The 20,925-nt window shown below is 66.7% G+C and overlaps 3 protein-coding genes across 4 annotated transcripts; all 3 read left to right on the top strand.

Annotated features, from left to right (window-relative positions):
- The first annotated feature begins 616 nt into the window (after window positions 1-616).
- Window positions 617-9,387, top strand: LOC103530530 (sodium/potassium-transporting ATPase subunit alpha-2). Of its 2 annotated transcripts, XM_030465069.1 has the most exons (24): window positions 650-697; window positions 2,286-2,369; window positions 2,463-2,567; window positions 2,676-2,735; window positions 2,993-3,196; window positions 3,541-3,654; window positions 3,746-3,880; window positions 4,135-4,252; window positions 4,341-4,609; window positions 4,805-5,003; window positions 5,206-5,315; window positions 5,405-5,539; window positions 5,632-5,821; window positions 6,065-6,240; window positions 6,331-6,467; window positions 6,545-6,695; window positions 6,876-7,044; window positions 7,127-7,281; window positions 7,462-7,585; window positions 7,721-7,866; window positions 8,076-8,206; window positions 8,301-8,402; window positions 8,499-8,590; window positions 9,167-9,387. In XM_030465069.1, the coding sequence occupies exons 2-24, from the start codon at window positions 2,343-2,345 to the stop codon at window positions 9,193-9,195; spliced, it is 3,078 nt and encodes a 1,025-aa protein (XP_030320929.1). In that variant the 5' UTR covers window positions 650-697; window positions 2,286-2,342; the 3' UTR covers window positions 9,196-9,387. The 2 variants fall into 2 exon arrangements, with proteins under 2 accessions (XP_030320930.1, XP_030320929.1); XM_030465070.1 differs by lacking the exon at window positions 2,286-2,369 and having other exon boundaries at window positions 617-697.
- An 805-nt stretch (window positions 9,388-10,192) lies between these two features.
- Window positions 10,193-14,812, top strand: CASQ1 (calsequestrin 1). Its single transcript, XM_030465083.1, has 11 exons — window positions 10,193-10,778; window positions 10,965-11,049; window positions 11,285-11,385; window positions 11,483-11,669; window positions 12,434-12,507; window positions 12,590-12,720; window positions 13,640-13,685; window positions 13,801-13,855; window positions 13,944-14,044; window positions 14,163-14,237; window positions 14,480-14,812. The coding sequence occupies exons 1-11, from the start codon at window positions 10,767-10,769 to the stop codon at window positions 14,762-14,764; spliced, it is 1,152 nt and encodes a 383-aa protein (XP_030320943.1). The 5' UTR covers window positions 10,193-10,766; the 3' UTR covers window positions 14,765-14,812.
- A 251-nt stretch (window positions 14,813-15,063) lies between these two features.
- PEA15 (proliferation and apoptosis adaptor protein 15) lies at window positions 15,064-20,533 on the top strand. Its single transcript, XM_030465089.1, has 4 exons — window positions 15,064-15,177; window positions 18,167-18,340; window positions 18,842-18,997; window positions 19,226-20,533. Exons 2-4 carry the CDS (start codon window positions 18,169-18,171, stop codon window positions 19,288-19,290), a joined length of 393 nt encoding a protein of 130 aa, XP_030320949.1. The 5' UTR covers window positions 15,064-15,177; window positions 18,167-18,168; the 3' UTR covers window positions 19,291-20,533.
- The last annotated feature ends 392 nt before the right edge of the window (window positions 20,534-20,925 follow it).

The following is a 20,925-nucleotide window of genomic DNA, read 5'->3' as shown; positions in this document are numbered from 1 at the left end:
ACCAGCAGCGCCAACTGGGGCAAACTGGGAGAACTGGGAACAGACTGAGAAAGGGGACAGTCCCCGTCCCTCCCCCAGCTGCCCCCCCCCGGGGTCACTCCCTGCGCTGGAGGGGCTGCAGGAAGGGACCCAGGTGTCTGGGTGGCCTCTGCCAAACCCCCCCACATCCCCCCCCCCTCGCTCCCCCCCGGCAGCTGTGGGGTCAGCAGAGGAGGGGGGAGCCGGATGCCTGTGTCCCCTGACACCCACCCTCAGCCTTGGGGTCAGCAGGGGGGGGTCAGGAGGGGGCACCCCCCACCCGGACACCTGCGTTCCCAGCTCTCCGCCGTGACCCCCCCACCACCCCGGACACCCGAGTCCCACGGCCTCCTCCAAAGGGGGGGGGGGATGTGTCGGAGGGGGTCCTGAGACCCCCAGCATTGTTGGAGGGGGATCGTAAAGAGCCCCCCTACCATAATAAGGGGGAGCGGAGACGAGGGGGTGCGGGTGGTGTCCGAGTTCGGGCAGGAGGCCCGGGGGATAGAGGGGACCGGGGGGGGGGGGATGGGAAGAAGGGGGGGCAGTCCCGGCTGGGGGGCGGGGGGCGGGGGGAGCCGGGCCGGGCGGGGCCCGGGAGGGTTTTTCTCCGCCGCCGTCGCCGCCGCCCCCCGAGTGCCCCCAGGCCGAGAGCAGCGACGGCAGCGCCATGGGCAGAGGGGTGAGTAGGGGGGGCCCGGGGGCCCGCAGCCCCCCACGCGGGGCACCCACCCGACGCGGGGCACCCACATCCACTCCGCAGCGCCCACTGTGTGGGCACTCAGCTGCTGCCAGCCAGCACGCACCCCCCCACCCACGCGTGACCTCCCACCCCGGGGCATCCGCACCCGGGACCGCCGCCCACCCGGGACACCCTCACCCGGGTCCGCCACCCCGGGACCCCCACCCCTGGAGAAACCACCGCAGGGATAACCACCCACGCGGGACCCCCGCACTCGGGACCCCCGACCCTGGAGCACCCACCCGTGGGGGCTGCCCCCGGCACCAGCTCCCACCTACGAGGGTCCTACGGCCCTCCCGATGCCCCCCAGGGTCCCGCTACCTCCCCCCGACTGGCACCACCGTCCCTCCCCACTCCCGAGTGTCCCCGACATGGGTGGGAGACAGCCCGGTCGCCTGTGTTCCCCCCGCTTGGTGGAAGGGAAGCGCAGGGGGATTGAAGAAGGAGCCGTCACGGTGGGGAAACTGAGGCACGTAGCCGGAGTGCCCCCCGCGGTGGAGCCCACACCCCCCCCGTGCCCATCCCCGTGGCCCCGTGCCCGTGGCTGCTCCGCGCCGGGGTCCCCGGAGCCGTGGCAACGGCCGCGGGGGAGCTCAGAGCCGGGGCTGGCGCCTCGCCCGGACCCCCCCGCTCCCCCCGTCCTGCCTGGCACAGCCGGGACCCCCCCCGCCCACGCTTGGACCCCCCACCCCCGACCTCTGGGCGCCCACTCAAAGGTGGGGGTACCCTGGAGGATGTGGGGCAAGTGTTGTCCCCCCACGGGTGTCCCCTCCGCCACCTCCTGGCACCCTTCCCCCAGGGAAATGCCGAAGGGGGGGACAGATGACACCCGGCGCCCCACCCAGTGCCACCCTCCTGCCACTCCCCCCAAAATCCCGGGGTGCTCCTTCAAGTGGGACCCCCCCACACCCGTGCAAAGCCAAAGCGGGGCCCCCAGTGTCGGGGTGTGCGTGGGGGGCAGCAGACCCACCGCCCCGCTGCCCGGAGGGTGCCCCGTGGAGGGCTGGGGGTGCCCCCCGTGCCCCCTCCCCGCCGTAACACGACCCCTCGGATCCCGACGTTGTTCTTGGCACCGGGGCCGTTTTCCATGACCGCATCGGCCCCCCCAGACCCCCCCTTGGACCCACGCTGGGGCACCCGCTGTCCCACCCCCCTCCCCTGCCTGCTCCTGCCAACCTCTGCGACGTGACCCGGGCCCTGCCAGCCCGGGGGGACCCCCACCGACGGCAGCGGAGGGAGATCTGGGGGGGCTGTGCCTCCCGTCCCCCGAGGGAGGGGCTGTCCCTGTCTGCAGCAGCACCGCTGCCCCCCCAAACCCGCCTTGGTTTTGGGGGCCTGTCCCTCTCCCCAGCTTGTGGCACACCCCCTTCCAGTTCCGTTCATGGGACCCCCCCAGCAGTGCCACCCCCATGGCCACAGTGCCACCCCCACCTACACAGTGTCCCCCCCCCTGCCTTGGTGTCCCTCCCTCTCCCGCTTGCGATGTGTCCCCCCCCCCCCGTGCCCACACTGCCACTGGTGCCTGCAGCCCCCCCCGTGCCCATGGTGACGCCCCCCGCCCTCGGTGCTGCCTGTGGTGACCCCCATGCTGGCGGTGACATCCATGCCCATGGTAATGCTCGTGTCCCCCGCCGAGGGCCGCGCCGGCGGTGCCACCACCCCGGCGGTGTCACCGTGCCCACCGTGTGTCCCCCCCTCCCCGCAGGTCGGGCGCGAGTACTCGCCCGCTGCCACCACCTCGGAGAACGGGGGGGGCAAGAGGAAGCAGAAGGAGAAGGAGCTGGATGAGCTGAAGAAGGAGGTCAACTTGGTGAGGAGGGGGTCCGGGGGTAGGGACAGTGGGGAGGGGTGGCCATGACACCCCCCCACCCCCCCACCCCCCTGGGCCGCGGTGACGCGGGTGACATGTGCTTGGCAGGATGACCACAAACTGTCCCTGGATGAACTGGGCAGAAAGTACCAGGTGGACCTGTCCCGGGTGAGATGTCCCCACATTCCAGCCTCCTCCACCCCTCCTGTCCCCATGGGTGACACACAACCATGTCCCCTGTCCCTTCCTGGTCCCCTGTCCCCATGCTCCCTCTCCCCTGTAGCCCCACGTGTCCCCAGGGTGCCCTGGCCATGCCACCCCCCCCCACCTCCTCTCCTCACAGGTTGTGCCCTGGCTGGGACCCCCACCCCAAAACCCCCAGCTCAGGTGGCAGTGTTTGTATGTGTGTGTGTGTCCCCCCCCAGGGTCTGACCAATGCACGGGCAGCCGAGATCCTTCTGCAGGACGGCCCCAACGCCCTCACGCCCCCCCCCACCACCCCCGAGTGGGTCAAGTTCTGCCGGCAGCTCTTCGGGGGCTTCTCCATCCTCCTCTGGATCGGGGCCATCCTCTGCTTCCTGGCATATGGCATCCAGGCAGCCATGGAGGACGAGCCCTCCAATGACAATGTGAGGGCATGGTGGGGGCACGGGGGGGGACACGGGCATCACAGGGACTTGGGTGTCAGGGGGGACACGGGCACCGTGGGGAGGTGGATGTCACTGGGCAATGGGCACCGTGGGGACACAGTCACCAAGGGCACATGGTCATTGACCACCCTGGGGGGCACAGGCACTGGGGGGGTGAGGGGCAGCGTGACCATGTCCCTGTGTCTCCATGTGTCAGCCCCTGGGGGGCCCAGGTTTGGGTATCAGAGGGGCCAGGCTGGTGTGGGGGTCTCCTCGCAGCCCCCTCCTCCCTTGGGGGGTCTCACCCTCCATGCCAGGGTGCTGAGGTGCCACCCATGTCCCAGCTGTACCTGGGGGTGGTCCTGGCTGCCGTCGTCATCGTCACCGGATGCTTCTCCTACTACCAAGAGGCCAAAAGCTCCAAGATCATGGATTCCTTCAAGAACATGGTGCCCCAGGTAGGACCCTCGGGCAGGCACACAGCATGGGGTAGGGGTCCTGGGTCTTGGGTGAGGCGAGGGTACCTGAGGGTGCTCCGTGTCCCCACAGCAAGCGCTGGTGATCCGGGAAGGTGAGAAGATCCAGATCAATGCTGAGAATGTGGTGGTGGGAGACCTGGTGGAGGTGAAGGGGGGGGACCGTGTGCCTGCTGACATGCGCATCATCTCCTCCCACGGCTGCAAGGTGAGGGGCACAGGGGGCTGGCAAGGGGGGTGGTGACAGGGGTTGGGCACTGGGAACGGAGTGTTGGTGACAAGGGGTGAACACTGACTGGCACAGGGTGGACATTGGTGGTGACACAGGGCGGTCACCAGGGCTGGCACGGGGACAGCGGGGATCCCCAAGTTGGTCCACACAGCCTGGGAGGTGTCTGTGTGTGTGTGTGGGGGTGTTGCTGAGCCAGTGCCACCAGCACCCAGCGGTGCCACCGTGCCCAGGTGGATAACTCATCCCTGACGGGGGAGTCGGAGCCGCAGACCCGCTCGCCCGAGTTCACCCACGAGAACCCCCTGGAGACCCGCAACATCTGCTTCTTCTCCACCAACTGCGTGGAAGGTGAGTCCTGGGGGGGCGAGGAGGGTGGGGGGTGGTCCCTGCCAGGCAAGAGGGTCACTGTGTCCCCACCCCCCCTCCTCCCTGCCAGGCACCGCTCGTGGCATCGTCATCTCCACGGGGGACCGGACAGTGATGGGGCGCATCGCCTCGCTGGCCTCGGGGCTGGAGATGGGGCGCACGCCCATCGCCATGGAGATCGAGCACTTCATCCGCCTCATCACCGGCGTCGCCGTCTTCCTCGGCCTCTCCTTCTTCATCCTCTCCCTCATCCTGGGATACACCTGGCTGGAGGCCGTCATCTTCCTCATCGGCATCATCGTGGCCAACGTCCCCGAGGGGCTGCTGGCCACCGTCACCGTAAGGGACACCAGGGTTGGGATGGGGACGGGGAGGGGGGGGGCACTGCTCCCGGCACCGGGCACTGGTTCTGCTGGGCCGACCCTGGTGCACCCATCCATGACTGCTGCTTGCTGACCCCCCTGGCTGTCCCCCAGCCCCATGGGTGCCCCCTGTCCCCCACGGGTGCCCACTGCCCCCGTGTGTCCCCCCCAGGTGTGTCTGACGCTGACGGCCAAGCGCATGGCACGGAAGAACTGCCTGGTGAAGAACCTGGAGGCGGTGGAGACCTTGGGCTCCACCTCCACCATCTGCTCCGACAAAACCGGGACCCTCACCCAGAACCGCATGACCGTGGCCCACATGTGGTTTGACAACCAGATCCACGAGGCTGACACCACTGAGGACCAGTCTGGTGGGTGGCCAGCACCCTGACCACCCCAAGCCCAGCACCACCCCATCCCTAGGAGTGCCCCTTCTCTTGCCCTGGCACCCAGATAGGGTCCACTGGGGCACCCCCTTTCTCAGGTCCTCAGGACATCCTCAGGAGGGTGGGAAGTGTCCCCAGAGAAGGTGGGGGGTCCCTGCTATGGCTGACACTTCCGGGGGTCCCCTAGGTGCCACCTTCGACAAGCGCTCCCCCACCTGGACCGCCCTGGCCCGCATCGCCGGGCTCTGCAACCGCGCCGTCTTCAAGCCTGGTCAGGAGAACATCTCCATTTCCAAGGTAGGAGGCTGCTGACCCTCCCGCTGCCCCCCAGGAACTCTGCCGAGAGCTGGGGTGGTGCCACCCCCTGTGTCACCCACCCCTTGCAGCGGGACACGGCGGGGGATGCCTCGGAGTCTGCGCTGCTCAAGTGCATTCAGCTCTCCTGCGGCTCCGTCAAGAAGATGAGGGACAGGAACCCCAAAGTCACCGAGATCCCTTTCAACTCCACCAACAAGTACCAGGTCTGCCCGGGCTGGCTGCCGGTGGTGGCCTTTGGGGTCGTTGTCACCCGGTGCCAACCAGCCTGCTGTGCCCTTCCCCCCCCCCTCTAAAGGTCTCCATCCACGAGCGGGAGGATGACCCCCAGGGGTATCTGCTGGTGATGAAAGGAGCCCCCGAGCGCATCCTGGATCGCTGCTCCCGCATCCTCCTGCAGGGCCAGGAGGTGCCACTGGACCAGGAGTTGCGGGAAGCCTTCCAGAACGCCTACCTGGAGCTGGGGGGGCTGGGGGAACGTGTGCTGGGTGAGGATGGGGGGCATGGGGGGCGTGGGGAGGAAGGAATGGAGCGTGGGGGGAGGCAAAACAGGGGGATGTGGTGGGCATGGGTCTGGGGGGATGTGGGGAGAGGGGGATGTGGAGGACGTGGGTTGGGGAAGTCATGAGGGACACAGGGCAGCGGGGGTTGTTGTGAGGGTGGGGAGCAGCGGGTGAAGGAGGGGGGGTGTCCCCCACACCCCATCACCCTCCGGTGCCCCCCTCCCCCAGGTTTCTGTCACCTCTACCTGCCCCCCGACAAGTTCCCCCGGGGGTTCCGTTTTGATGCCGATGAGGTCAATTTCCCCACTGAGAACCTCTGCTTCGTGGGGCTCATGTCCATGATCGACCCCCCCCGAGCCGCCGTCCCCGACGCCGTCGGCAAATGCCGCAGTGCTGGCATCAAGGTGGGACCCCCTCCCGGTCACCCCCTGACCCCACTCGACCCATATCCCAGGCAGGGGGTGACCCCTCTACGTGTTTGTGTGTGTCCCCAGGTGATCATGGTGACCGGGGACCACCCCATCACGGCCAAGGCCATCGCCAAGGGTGTTGGCATCATCTCCGAGGGCAACGAGACGGTGGAGGACATCGCCGCGCGCCTCAACATCCCCGTCAGCCAGGTCAACCCCCGGTAGGTGCCGGTCCTGGGAGGGGTCCCGGGGGGGTCTCCAGGGTCCCGTGGTCCCTGCTGAGGCTGCGGTGTGGCAGGGAGGCCAAAGCCTGCGTGGTCCATGGGTCCGACCTGAAGGACATGACCTCGGAGCAGTTGGATGAGATCCTCAAGAACCACACGGAGATCGTCTTTGCCCGCACATCCCCCCAGCAGAAACTCATCATCGTGGAGGGCTGCCAGCGCCAGGTGCCCTGTCCCCATGTCCCCTGCTGCCCCACGATGGCCCTGTCCCCGTGTGTCACAGTGCCACCATCTCTGTGCCCCGTGGTGTCCCTGTGGTGTCCCCATGCCCCAGGGTGTCCCACCCCTGTGTCCCACCATGCTCCTGCCCCCATCTCCTGATTCCTGACCTCCCCCTGTCCCCAGGGTGCCATCGTGGCAGTGACAGGGGACGGGGTCAATGACTCCCCTGCCCTGAAGAAGGCGGACATCGGCATCGCCATGGGCATCTCCGGCTCCGATGTCTCCAAGCAGGCGGCTGACATGATCCTGCTGGATGACAACTTTGCCTCCATCGTCACCGGCGTGGAGGAAGGTTGGCCATGGACCCGTGGGGAGGACAGAGGGGGGAGTTGGGGACCCCCCCAGGTGATGGCTGTCACCCTCCCTCCCCTCAGGCCGCCTGATCTTTGACAACCTCAAGAAGTCAATCGCCTACACCCTGACCAGCAACATCCCCGAGATCACCCCCTTCCTCCTCTTCATCATTGCCAACATCCCCCTGCCCCTGGGCACCGTCACCATCCTCTGCATCGACCTGGGCACCGACATGGTGAGGGGACCCCCAGATCCCCACCAGGGACCCCGAGATCTCCCTCATGGACTCCCAAGGGACCTCCACATCCCCCTGCCCCTGGGCAATGTCACCATCCTCTGCATCCACCCAGGCACCTGGGCTGGACAGGGGTGACAGGGGGTGACAAGGGGTGACAGGGGTGACATGTCCCCCTAGGTCCCTGCCATCTCCCTTGCCTACGAGGCAGCTGAAAGTGACATCATGAAACGCCAGCCCAGGAACCCCCGGACGGACAAACTGGTGAACGAGCGTCTGATCAGCATGGCCTATGGGCAGATCGGTGAGGGGGGGGCTGCAAAACTGGGGAGGGGAAAGGGGTTAAAGCTGATCAGCAGCTGTAAAGCAGATCCATATGGTGTCCCTGGTCAGGTGTGTGTGTGTGCGTGTCCCCAAATCCCCCGTGTCCCCTTCCTAGGGATGATCCAAGCCCTTGGTGGGTTCTTCACCTACTTCGTGATCCTGGCGGAGAACGGGTTCCTGCCGGGGACCTTGGTGGGGATCCGCCTGGCTTGGGATGACCGCTCCACCAACGACCTGGAGGATTCCTATGGACAGGAGTGGGTGAGGGACCCCCCCCGAGAACCATCCCCCACGCCCCCTGCCCACCCATGAGTGGGTTTGCCACCACCCCCCCCTCGCATCCCCTCGCTCCTTCCCCTGCAGCAGCGTGTAAAGGTGGGGGGTGAGCGTGCAAAGAGGGGTGTGAACGTGCAAGGGGGGGGTGTGAGCATGCAAGGGGGGATCGGACTGAGTCCGTGCCCCCTCCCCAGACCTACGAGCAGCGCAAGGTGGTGGAGTTCACCTGCCACACCGCCTTCTTCGCCAGCATCGTGGTGGTGCAATGGGCGGACCTCATCATCTGCAAGACCCGCCGCAACTCTGTCTTCCAGCAGGGCATGAAGTGGGTGCCCACCCCTTCCCCCCCCGCCCCAAAACACTCCTCCCCACCACTTTCTGGGTGCCCCCTTTACAATCCCCCCCACCCCATCCCGCAGGAACAAGATCCTGATCTTCGGGCTGCTGGAGGAGACGGCGCTGGCAGCGTTCCTCTCCTACTGCCCCGGCATGGGGGTGGCCCTGCGCATGTACCCCCTCAAGTGAGCCAGGGGGTGTTCGGGGGGGGGGGAAACCATCACCCATAGGTGCTGGGACCCCCCCTCCATTAACATTTTTCTCCACCATCCCCCCCCCAGGGTCACCTGGTGGTTCTGCGCCTTCCCCTACAGCCTCCTCATCTTCGCCTACGATGAGGTCCGAAAGCTCATCCTGCGCCGGTACCCCGGCGGTGAGTGGGACCCCCCCCCAAATCCCTGACCCCCCCACATCCCCCTGACCAACCCCCCCGGGTGTTAACCCCTCCAGGGTGGGCATTGCTCCATTGCTCTCCCCCCCAGTTCAGCCCCACCCAGTGTGGGCTCTGCCCCCCTCCATGAGCACCCCAAAGTCATCACTGCCCCCCCCCAAAAAAAACCTGAGAATTGCCCCCCCCCACCCCCCAACGGGCACAGCCCCTTCTGGCCCCCCTCCCCCCCATCTTTCTCCTCAAAAGCAAATACTGCCCCCCCCACCCCCCTCCTCATACCCAAATGAGGGGAGGCACCAGGTAAGGGATATTGGGGGATCCTTGGGGGGGGGCACCTACAGTAACCCACAGAAGAGGGGGGGCAGCGTGGGGAGCACCCATGGGGGTTGTTGGGGGTCCCAGGGAAGTGGGGAACCCCCATGGGAGAGGAGGATGCCCAGGAAGGGTGGGGGCCACACCCGGGGTGGGGGAGAGGGGGGTACCAAGGGTGGAGAGGGGCACTCAGGGGGTCGAGACCCCCCCCCATATCACCACCCCCTGACTCCTGTCCCCTTGCAGGGTGGGTGGAGAAGGAAACCTACTACTAAGAGCCTGTGCAGCCCCCCCCCGGTCCCCCACCCCAACCCTGCACCCCAATACTAACCCTGGGGGCACGGCAGGGGGGAAAGGGGGGGCCGGACCCCCCGACCCTGGGGGGACCCAGGAGTGCGGGGGGGGGGCACTATTTGCTCCCCCACCATGGGGCACCCAGACCCCCCCACACCTTCAGAGCAATAAAACAATTTAACCCCTTCGTGCCCTTGTCTGGGGGGGGGGGGGTGCAGTTCGGGGGGGGGGTGGTGGTGAAGAGAGACCAAGGGGGGGGGGCAGGATGAGGGGTAATGGGGCTGGGGGGGGCGGTATCAATAGCCCCCTTCCTCCCCCCTCCCCTGCACCTTGAAGGACCCCCCCCAAACACAGGGTGACCCCGGGGGGGGTTGGGAGGGGCTGAGTCAGCACTGCGGTGGGGGGGGGGTCACAGTCCGGCCCCGCTCGGGTTTCTTGGGAGGGTTTGGGTGTCACCCGGGGTTAAAAATAAGGAGTCAGGGTCACCTCCCCGGAGGGGGGGTCTGGGACACGTGGGGACCCCCAGCACCTGCTGGCACCCAACAAAGGGGTCGGGGTACCCTAAAACCCCAGCACGGGGGTGCTGGACACCCCCAGCCCATTCAGGGGGGTCCCGTGCACCCCAACGGCTCCTTGGCTTGTTTTTTGGGGGGGAGCGGCCATAGGGGGTCCCCAGCGTCCCCCCCCCGGGGACAGATCACCCGTGGGAATCCCAATATTTGGGGGAGGGGGGGAAGAAGCCTCTGCCCCCCCCCACCCCCAACCCCGTTCCTGGGCCCGACCCCGGTGACCCCTCGAGCCGTTCATTATTTTTAGCCCCAGCCCCCCCCTTTTCCCCCCCCCGGCTCCTGTTTCCTTCCTTAATATGGAACTGGAGGGTGTCGGGAGGCGGGGGGGGGGGGAACGGAGCTGGCACCCCCCCCAAAAAAGGGGACACGGGGGGTGCAGGGGGTCAGGGTGACACTGTGTGTGTGTGTCCCCCCCCCAAATCCTTGGTGCACTCTGGGGCTGGGAAGGGGTCGCGTGTCCGTCTGTCCCCCCCCCTTGCCGTGTCTCTGTCCCTCCCGGAAGGGGCTGTGTCTGTCTGTCTGTCCCTCTGTCCTTCCCCCCCCCCCCCCCCCCCTTTTGGGGGGGGGGCTGTGTCCGTCCGTCCCCTGCGGGTTCTGTCCGTCCGTCTGTCTGTCCCTGGGCACTGCCACGCACCGGCTGTCTGCCCCCACGACCCTCCCACGACCACCCCCCCCCCGGCTGTGTCCGTCTGTCTGTCCCCTGGGCTTGGTGGCCCCCCCCGTGGCCCTCTGTGTCCCTCTGTCCATCCGTCGGGCGATGGGTTCCTGGGGGTGGGCTCTGGCTCTACTGGCGTTGTGGGGGGGGGGTCCCAGGGGTCTCTGGGGCGGTGCCGGGGGGTGCGGGGGGGGCCCTGTCTGTCCCCACCCCTGACGGAAGGTCACGGGTGGTCTCGGTCACCCTGAGGAACTTCCAAGGGCTGCGGCAAAGGTTCCCGGTGCTGGCTCTGCTGCACAGACCCCCCCGGGACCCCCACAACCCTAAGATGGTCCTGGAGGTGGGCACGAGGGGGGGGGACGGGGGTTGGGGGCCACTGTGGGCACCAGGGGGAGATGGGGGGGACATTGGTGGGGATCACCCCCTGGGACTCCTGCACAGGAGAGGGGTCACAGGGGGGCTGGGGACCCCGGGGGACGCTTGGGGCTGATGGAAGGTGCCCCCCAGTGTTGTGTCCCCCCCCCAGCTGGCAGCCCAGGTGCTGGAGGAGAAGGGGGTGGGCTTCGGCCTCCTCGACTCAGAGAAGGACGCAGCCATCACCAAAAAGCTGGGTAAGGACAGACCCCCCCCCCACTGGGACCCCTTGGGTACAGGGACACCCCCCCCCTCACCTCCCCCTCATCTTTCACAGACACCCCCCTTGCACCCCCCAGAAGAGATACAGGGGTGCCCCAGGACCCCCAGATGAGGCACAGGGATCCCTCAGGACCCCCAAACCAGGCATAGGGACATCCCCCCCCTCCTCGAACTTCCCCAGCTGAGCTCCCCCCTGCCCACCCCCCCCAGGCCTGACAGAGGAGGGCAGCATCTACGTGTTCAAGGAGGATGAAGTGATCGAGTACGACGGGGAGATGGCAGCCAACACCCTGGTGGAATTCCTGCTGGATGTGAGGGACCCCCCACCTCATCACCCCTCATCACTCCTCCCCCCCAGGATCTCGGGAGGGACCCCCCCCCACACACCCCAACTCTCCCTTTGCCTAGCTGAGGGGGAGCTGGGACCTGTTCCTGACCTTGGTTGTGGTCTCTGGGGACCCCGATGCTGTGCCCCCCTCCCAGGTGCTCGAGGACCCAGTGGAGTTCATTGAGGGTGACCACGAGCTCCAGGCCTTCGAGAACATCGAGGAGGACCCCAAACTCATTGGGTACTTCAAGGACAAGGACTCAGAGAGTATGTGGGGCTGGAGCAGCCCCCCCGTGTGTGTCCCCTGTGTCCCCTGTCCTGCCAGCACCCCAGCCACAGCCCCCAATCCCTCCATCCATCCCTCCCTCCATCCATCCCTCCATCCATCCCTCCCTCCATCCATCCCTCCATCCATCCATCCCTTCATCCCTCCATCCATCCCTCCATCCCTCCATCCCTCCCTCCCTCCATCCATCCCTCCATCCATCCATCCATCCATCCATCCATCCATCCCTCCATCCATCCATCCATCCATCCCTCCCTCCCTCCCTCCCTCCCTCCCTCCCTCCATCCATCCCTCCCTCCATCCATCCCTCCCTCCATCCATCCATCCATCCATCCATCCATCCCTCCCTCCCTCCCTCCCTCCCTCCATCCCTCCCTTCATCCCTCCATCCCTCCCTCCATCCCTTCATCCCTCCATCCATCCCTCCATCCATCCCTCCATCCATCCATCCCTCCCTCCATCCCTCCATCCCTCCCTCCCTCCATCCATCCATCCATCCCTTCATCCATCCCTCCCTTCATCCATCCATCCATCCCTCCATCCATCCATCCATCCATCCATCCATCCATCCATCCATCCATCCCTTCATCCCTCCATCCATCCCTCCATCCATCCATCCATCCATCCATCCATCCATCCTTCCTCCACAAGGCCACCAGGGTTGGATCCAAACACTGGGATGGTTGAGGGGGTCCATCTGGACCTGGGGGTGCTGGTACCCACCCCCCTCCTTCCCCCCCCCCCCATTTCAAAGCCTTTAAGGAGGCAGCTGAGCAGCTCCACCCCTACGTCCCTTTCTTTGCCACCTTTGACACCAAGGTAGGGCTGGGGGTCCTGGGGGGGGGGGGAGGACCCCCCTGTCAGTCCCTGGGGGTGCTCAGGGGTACCCCCACCCCACAAGGTGGCCAAAAAGCTGAGGCTGAGGTTGAACAAGATCAACTTCTACCAACCCTTCCTGGAGGAGCCACTGCCCATCCCCGGCAGCCCCCACACCCGGGGGGAGATCCTGGACTTTGTGGAGCAGAACAGGAGGTGGGGAGGGGGGCTCGAGATGGGGGGGGCATGGACACTGAGCAGGGTGCCACAGGGTGGAGTTTGCCATGGGAGATGGTTGTCATGGGAACAGGTTGCCATGGGGTGGTTGTTGCCACGGGGTGGCTGTTGCCATGGGGAGGTTGTTGCCATGGGAGTTGGTTGCCATGGGAGCAGGTTGCCATGGGAGGTGGTTGCCAGGGGGTGGAGGTTGCCATGGGAGATGGTTACCAGGGGAGATGGTTGCCATGGGGACGGGTTGCCATGGGAGGTGGTTGCCACGGGAGATTGTTGCCAAGGGGAGGTGACTGCCAGGGCAGCCGCAGCCCCCGGGGATGGGGGATTCCCGGGGTGGGGGGAGGGATCGAGGAGACCCCCCCAGTGCACAGCCAGACCCTCCCCTTCCCCCTCCTCCCCCTCCCCAGGACATCCCCCCCCCCCGACACCATCTCGGGGGTGACACGAGTTCACGAGGTCTCAGCAGGGAGGGGGCCGGGGACACTGATCCTGCCCCCAGGGGTTGGGGGGCTTGATCAAGCCCTGGGGCAGCTGAGCCCCCACCCCCGGCCGAGGGTCTGGGGGGGTGGAGGGGGGCAGGGCAGGGTTAAGGCCCAGGCGCTGATGTTCCTGAAGCCTTAATCCCCCCCGGATCAGCCCCCCCCCCCCCCCGCCATGGCCTCAATCCTGCGGGAAATGGGGAGATGGGGGGGGACCCTCCCCGGGGGAGTCAGCGGTGCCGAGGGGTCAGTCCCAGCCCTGTGCCCCCTTCCCCGAGCCATCAGGGGTGTCCTGGCCCCCCAACCCGGGAGCCACTGCACCCCCACCTGAGCACATCCCCCCCATACCACACAGCAGAGCCCGAGGGGGGGGTCTGTGGGTCCCGGGGGGTGCCCTGTCACCACCACCCCCCATCTCACAGGCCCCCTCTGCGGAAACTCAAACCCGAGAGCATGTATGAGACCTGGGTGAGCACAGGGGGGTCCCGACCCCGCTCACATTGACTTCCCCCCCCCCGGGGGAGACACCTCCTCCTTCCCTGGGCCCCCCCCTCCTGGTGACACTGTCCCATGTGCCCCCCAGGAGGATGACATGGATGGGATCCACATCGTGGCCTTTGCTGAGGCAGATGATCCAGGTGAGGGAGGGGCTGGGGAAGGAGTTGGGGGGGGTCTGGGGGTGTCCCAGCGCCCATCACCCCCATCTGTATCCCACTCCCCTCCAAGATGGGTTCGAGTTCCTGGAGATCCTGAAGGACGTGGCCCGGGATAACGTGGACAACCCTGACCTCAGCATCCTCTGGATCGACCCCAAGGATTTCCCGCTGGTACCGGCCCCTTTTGGGGGGGGTGGGGGGGTGGAAATCCCCTCCCACGACCCCCCTGGAGCTTCAGAGTGGGCCTGAAGTGAGGGGGACTGACCCCTGTGTATCCCACTCCCCCCAGCTCATCCCTTACTGGGAGAAAACCTTCGGCATCGACCTCTCCGTGCCCCAGCTTGGGGTGATCAATGTCACCGACGTGAGTGTCCCCCCCCCCCGGGACCCCCCCACCTCACACACACAGTGTCAGCTCTGGGGAGGGGAGGGGCTGGGTCCTGACGGGCTCATCACACGGGGGGACCTCAAAGGCAGCTCCTGGGAGCACATCCTGCTCTCCAGGGATCCTCCTGTCCTTCGGGTGTCACCTGCCCTGTCCCATGGTGGGTTCCCCCCCCCCCCCTGTCCCTGTCCCATGTCCCCCCCCCCTCCTGGTGTCCCCAGGCTGACAGCGTGTGGCTTGAGATGGTGGATGAGGATGATCTGCCCGGGCCGGAGGAGGTGGAGCAGTGGCTGAAGGATGTGCTGGAGGATGAGGAGGATGATGATGGCAACGATGACAATGATGATGAAGGTGATGATGACAACGGTGATAATGGTGCTGATGACAGCGATGATGATGATGATGATGATGATGATGATGATGATGATGATGATGATGATGATGATGATGAAAACAAGGAGGATGACAGTGATGAGGATGACAATGACAGTGATGACAACACCTAAACCTTGGGTTCTGCTCCCTCTCCAAGACATTAAAGTCCCCAAAGATCCCGACTGTGTCACCAAGGTGGGGACACGGGGGGGCTGGAGGTACTTTGGGAACAGGAGAGACCCCCCCTCACCCCACGAGACCCCCGGGGTGCGGGAAACCCCCGTGGGCTTTGGACACTCGTGGTGGCTCCTCCTTGGGGTGACAACAGGCGGATTGATGTCCCCAAAAACATGCCAGGGGTGGGGGGCGTCAGGGGTGGGGGCTACTTCGGCCCCGCCTCTCTAAGCCCCGCCCATTCGGCCCCTCCCCGATAAGCCCCGCCCCCTCGGCCCCTCCCCGCTGCTCAGAGCGGCGGCACCGAGACACCGAGCGGTCGCACCGGCACCGGCACCGGCACCGCCACCGGCACCGCCACAGCCGGCCGGTAAGTGGGGTGGGAGGGATGTGTAGGTGGGGTGGGGGCTCCCGTCGACCACCGGAACCAGGATGGGAACCGGGGTGGGGACCGGGGCCTGATGGAGGGAAATGCCTCCATCCGTCCCCGGTCCCGGTTCCGATCCCCGGTCCCGCAGCCGAGGCTGTGGTAGGAGATCCCCCCACCGGGACTAGAAACCCCTCCCCTCTGTAATAGACCCCTCCCCATGGCCCCCTCTGGGCGCTCAGCCGTGATGCCCCACCCCGGCCCGGAAGGGGTTAACGGTCCCGGTGGTACCGGGGGTGCCAGAACCGAACCCGATAATCCCCCCGCTCCTGGCTCCCGGGTCCCGCCCGTCCCTTTCACTTCCCCTTTCGCTGCTGGGGGGGGCCCGAACCCGTGACCCGGGGAGGGGGGGGGACGCAGATCCACGCGGTACCACCCCACGCAGGACACGGGGGTTGTTCCGCGGTCCTGGTGGCCATTCCCACCCCGTGCCCCCTATCCCCACCCAAAATCCGGAGTGTCCCCCCGTCCTCAACACCCTTCCGTGGATGCCACCCGCTCCCCGCGGGATACGGGGGTCCCCGTCCCCTCCGCGCCGGTGCCACCCAGTCCTCCCAGTGCCGCCCAGTACCAGCGCAGCACTGGGATGCCACCCGTTCCCCCCGGGCAGAGTTTGTCGCCGTGTCGCCCCCCCCCCCCCGCGGGGGGGTGTTGGGGGTGGGTTGTGGGCACGCGTGTCCGGATTCCTGAGGAACACGAGTGGGAGGGGGCGCGCCCCGCTGCCGGACTGGGCCAAGCTGGGGCCAAACTGGGCCGTGGCAGGAGCGGAGCCGCCTCTTCCGCCTCGCGTTCTCGGGACGGGGAGGGCTGAGGGGGGGACACGAGTCATCGCCCCCACCCCCCACCCAAACGCTCCCTCCCACCCCCGTGCTCCGGCCCACGGAGCTTCCGCATGGCCCCGCCTGGGGAAACTGAGGCACGGGGCGGGGCGGAGCCCATGCAGCTGCGCCCCAGATGTGGGATGTGCGGCGCGGGGGTTTCTGCTCCCGCTGTGGGCAGGGGGGGGGGCCGGGGTGACATACACACCCCCTCCCCTGGGGGCACGGATGGGACCCCCGGGGTGATATCGGTGCCCGCGGCCGTGATTCGGTTCCCGGGGTGCGGGTCCGGGATGTGGGGGGGCAGCTCCTCGCCGCACCCCGCGGCACAAAGCTCCGTTGTCCCCGGGTTGCCACGGGGGGAGTGACGCGGGGGGGGGGGGGGGGGTCCCCTCCTCCCCTGTCCTGCTATCGCCACCCACCCCAAAAATTAAAAAGGGGGACGGCGGTGCTTGCAGGAGCCCCCCCACACCCCCAAACCTTCCAGCACCTGGGAGAGCGAGACACAAAGGCGGGAAGGAACCGACCCCCCCGTGTATTCCCCCCGGCCGTGTCCTGCCCCCCCACTCGGCCCCCCCTCGCCGGGATCAGTGGCCCCATCCCCACCCTGGTGAATGGGCCCCGTGGGGCGCCGCCCCTCATGCATATTCATGAATCACTTTGCATGGGAAGAGTGAATGGGGGGGGGGGGGGGGGGTCCCGCGGGTGGGGAGGTCTCGGCCACACACACCCCCCCACCCCACCCCCCTTTCCCCCTGTTTCCCCTGGGGACCGTGGCGGGGGGGGGATGGGACTCAGGCGTCCGGGACGGAACCGCCGGGCCTGGGAACGGGCAGACGGCCACGGATGGAGGGGGGGGGTCCCCGCCCCCAACCCCCCCCTCAGCCCCCCCGCCCGGAAGGACCCAGGCGTCCGGGCCAAGGGCTGAGTCATCGGCGGCCTTAAAGGGGCCGGACACGGCGGGGACACGCGTGTGGGTGGGGGCGGGTGGGGGGTGGGTGGTCTCGGAGGGGAGAGGGGGAAGGGACGGGTCCTGGGGGGGGGGGGGGCTCGGGTGGTCGCACGTGTGTGTGCACGTGGGGCGCGGGTGGGGGGTGTCAGTGTATGCAGGTGTCCGCGTGGGGGGGGGATGTTTACGGGTGCCGGCACGAGGGTGCGTGGGGGGGGGATGCGTGGGGAGGGGGACGCATGCGTGCACGTGCCGGGGGGGGTGCAGCGGTGTGTCTGTGTGTGCCCCCCCACCAAAACACGTCTGTCTGGGTGTGTGTGTCCCACCCCCCTGTCTGTGTGGCCTGCACAGGGTGGGCGTCTGTATGGGACGCCCCCCCTTCCCCTTCCCCCAGCACCCCACTGGTGCCACCACCGTGGAGGGACACGGGTGACACCCTGAGGGGTGGCCGGTGATCACCATGGCAACTGCATCCCTGGGGTGGGTGGCAGCAGTTGCCATGGTGACCGAGGTGCAACAGGAGATCGGGGACCAGAGTGTGACACCCACCCACCCACCCCCCCAGCCCTGAATCCCCCCCTTCCCAAGACCCCCACCTCAGTGTGCCCACAGCCACTGCCGGGGCGGGGGGGCTGTGCTGTGATATGGGGGGGGATCTGACCACGTAATGGGGGGCTGGGGGGTGTCTGTGCAAGGCCAGGGCGCGTGTGTGAGGGGGGGCACAGAGTCCACCGTCCCTGTCACATCCCGTGAGCATCACATGAGTCACGGGCCAGCGGAGCCCGGCTGGCGCCACGGCGTGGGGGGAGCCCGGGGGGGGGAAGGGGGACGGGCAGCGGCTGAGGCCGGGCAGCAGCTCGTGACACCAATGACCATGGCTGAGGCCGGGAAGCAGCTCGTGACATGTGTGTCCCAGCCGTGGCTCAGGCCGGGTGGCAGCTCATGACACGGGTGGCCATGGCTGAGGCCGGGTGGCAGCTCGTGACACATGTGTCACAGCCGTGGCTGAGGCCGGGTGGCAGCTCATGACACGGGTGGCCATGGCTGAGGCCGGGTGGCAGCTCGTGACACATGTGTCACAGCCATGGCTGAGACCGGGTGGCAGCTCATGACACGGGTGGCCATGGCTGAGGCCGGGTGGCAGCTCGTGACACGTGTGTCCCAGCCATGGCCGAGTACCGCACTCTGCTGGAGGAGCTGTCCCGGAACATCACAGCCGAGGACCTGGAGACGCTGAAATCCGCCTGCAAGGAGGACATCCCCAGCGGGGAGAGCGAGGCCATCGCCACCGGGCAGCACTGGTTCCAGTTCCTGGAGAAACACAGCAAACTGGACCGGGGTGAGGCCCCGAGTGGCCCTGCCCATCCCTCTCCCTGTCCTCCCCCTGGTCCCTGTCCCCAGACCTGGTCCCATCACTGTCACCTGGGCTCGGGTCCCCTCCCTGTTCCCCGTGACCCCGTTATCTCTGTCCCTGTCCCCATCCCCACCCTGCACCTTACCACGTCCTTTGATCCGATCCCAGACTTTGTCCCTCTCCGTTCCCTCTTCCAGTCCCCACCCCACCTCCTGTCCCCTGGGGATTCTCCTCTGCCCCTTCTTGTCCCCATCCTTCCCTGTCCCCTCTCCCCACCTCCTGTCCCCTGGGGATTCTCCTCTGCCCCTTCTTGTCCCCATCCTTCCCTGTCCCCTCTCCCCATCTCTCCGTGCTGTCACCAACCCCTTTGCTCACACCCTTTGCGTGGCAGCCGGGGGGTGGTGTGTGTGTGTGGGGGCGGTGTGGGTGTGTGTCACACGTGGGACATGGTCCCACGCATGTCCCCCCTCCACGCTGTCCCCTCAGACAACCTCTCCTACATCGAGCACATCTTCGAGATCTCCCGCCGCCCCGACCTCCTGACCATGGTGGTTCAGTACCGCACCCACGTCCTCAAGATCTCCGAGGAGGACGAGGTGGACACCAAACTCACGCGTATCCCCAGCGCCAAGAAGTACAAGGGTGAGCCTCCCCCCTCCCTAAAACCCCCCCATTCCAGTCCCCCCCCCCCCAAGCAGGGATAGGGACCCCTAGAAAGTGACAAGGACCCCCCCAAAGGCATGGAGAGGGGCACCAGTGCAGGGATGGGGACAGCAGGAAAGGGACAGGAACCCTCTGGAGGAGGGGGGGGCACACACACACACGGGGAGACCCCCCCTGACCCTGACCCCCCCCCCCGTGTCTCGGCAGACATCATCCGGCAGCCCTCGGAAGAGGAGATCATCAAACTGGCCCCCCCACCCAAGAAAGCCTGAGGGGGCGTGAGGAGGAGGAGGAGGAGGAGGAGGAAGGCTGTGCCCCCCCCCCTGTGTGTGTCCCCCCCTTTCTGACCCCGGGAGGGGGGAGACGGGGGGCCGGCATGGTCACTAACAAAGTCTTAACCCCCCCCCCCAAAAACAAAACCCCAAACCCCACGTCCGGGGCCGGCGGCTCTGCGTGTGTGTGCACGTGTGTGCACGTGTGTGCACGTGTGTGTGTGCGTGTGCTGGGGGGGGGGGCAGCGCTTTGCTATTCCCAGGGGACCCCCCCAAGTCCTCACTGGGAGGGGGGACAACAGGAACACCCCCCCTCCCCTTCCTTCCCCTCCCCAGTCCAAGTTATGGTTGGGAGGGGGGTGACAGGCACCGGGACCACCCCCAACCCCACTGTGAGAGGGGGGGGACACACAGCGCTGGGGACAGGGACCCCCCCTCCCCAGTGAGTGTGGGGGGGGGGCAGAGAAGGAAGGATGGAGTAGGTCAGGAGGGAGGCAAGTGGTAGGGATGAATGGGGAGGGGTCTGTGGTGACCCCCCCCGGGATGGAGGATGCAGTGAGTTGGTCAGACCTCAGCCCTTGAGAAGGGGTTGGGGGGGGGGGCACCTCTGCAGTGTGTTCCCCCCCCCTCCCAGGGGGGCTGTGGTGGTGGTGGGGGGCTTAGGAGGTGACAATTTGAGGGGGGGGCGAGGCAGTGGGAGCCCCTGTACGGGGGGGTGAGGTGCAAGGGGGGACCCAAGACCCCCCCCAGGAATTGGGGAGGTCACTCTTGGAAGAAACCCCATTATGGGGGGAGGGAGGGGCAGAACTGGCAGCTCCCCCCCCCCCCAAATAAACCAGCAAGAGGTTTCTTTGAGTTGGGGGTCTTTCCATCCTTCCCCAGTGCCACACTGGGAGGGAGGGGACAGCAAACTGGGAACAGGGGCACAGTCGTTCCCCCCCCCCTCCCTCCCTTAGTGTGTGCGTGTGTGTGTGTGTGTGGGGGGGGGTCTTTTGGGGTTCAGCTCTTAGCTACTAACCTGGGGGGGTGGTGTTTAGTGAGGGGGGGGCACTGGAGAGAGTTTATGTTAATATATTTTATTTAATAAAAGCTAAAACCTGCAGAGTGCTGCGTGCAGCCGCCGGCTCTTGTGTCCCCACGTCTGTGTGTCCCCCCCCCCTGCTGTGTGTGTGTCCCCCCCCCCTCTTTATTTATTGTCTCCAGGGACCACATTATTTTCCCACTTCCAGAAAAAAAAAAAAAAGAAAAAAAAAAAAGTGTTTTTTGTTGCAAAATGACTGTTTGAGACCCTTGGAGGGGGGGGGGGGGGGTGCTGTGTTGGTGTCCCCCACCCCATAGGGGACCTTCCCTGTCACCTTCTGCCCCCCTCCCCTTAATATTCCCTCTCTCCCCCCCCCCCATCCTGACCGTGCTGACTGTGTACAGATCTCTCATAAACAGATGGAGACGAAAGCTGCTCTGGAGGGTCGCGTGGCTCTGTGAGGGTTTTGGGGAAAAAACCTGGCAAAAAGGGGAAAAAAAAACCCCACAGCCCAAAGGAAGGGGGGTTGGGGAGAGGCTGGGGACAGCGTGGGGACAATTTGGGGACAGGGGGAAGTAGGGGGGAGGCTGGGGAAGGGGAGACACAGCCCTCCT

Source organism: Calypte anna, chromosome 25 (assembly GCF_003957555.1).
Source record: "Calypte anna isolate BGI_N300 chromosome 25, bCalAnn1_v1.p, whole genome shotgun sequence".
In the NCBI taxonomy this organism is placed as follows: domain Eukaryota; kingdom Metazoa; phylum Chordata; class Aves; order Apodiformes; family Trochilidae; genus Calypte; species Calypte anna.
Note: the sequence above shows the minus strand (reverse complement) of the source record. Positions and strands in the feature narration are given on the sequence as shown.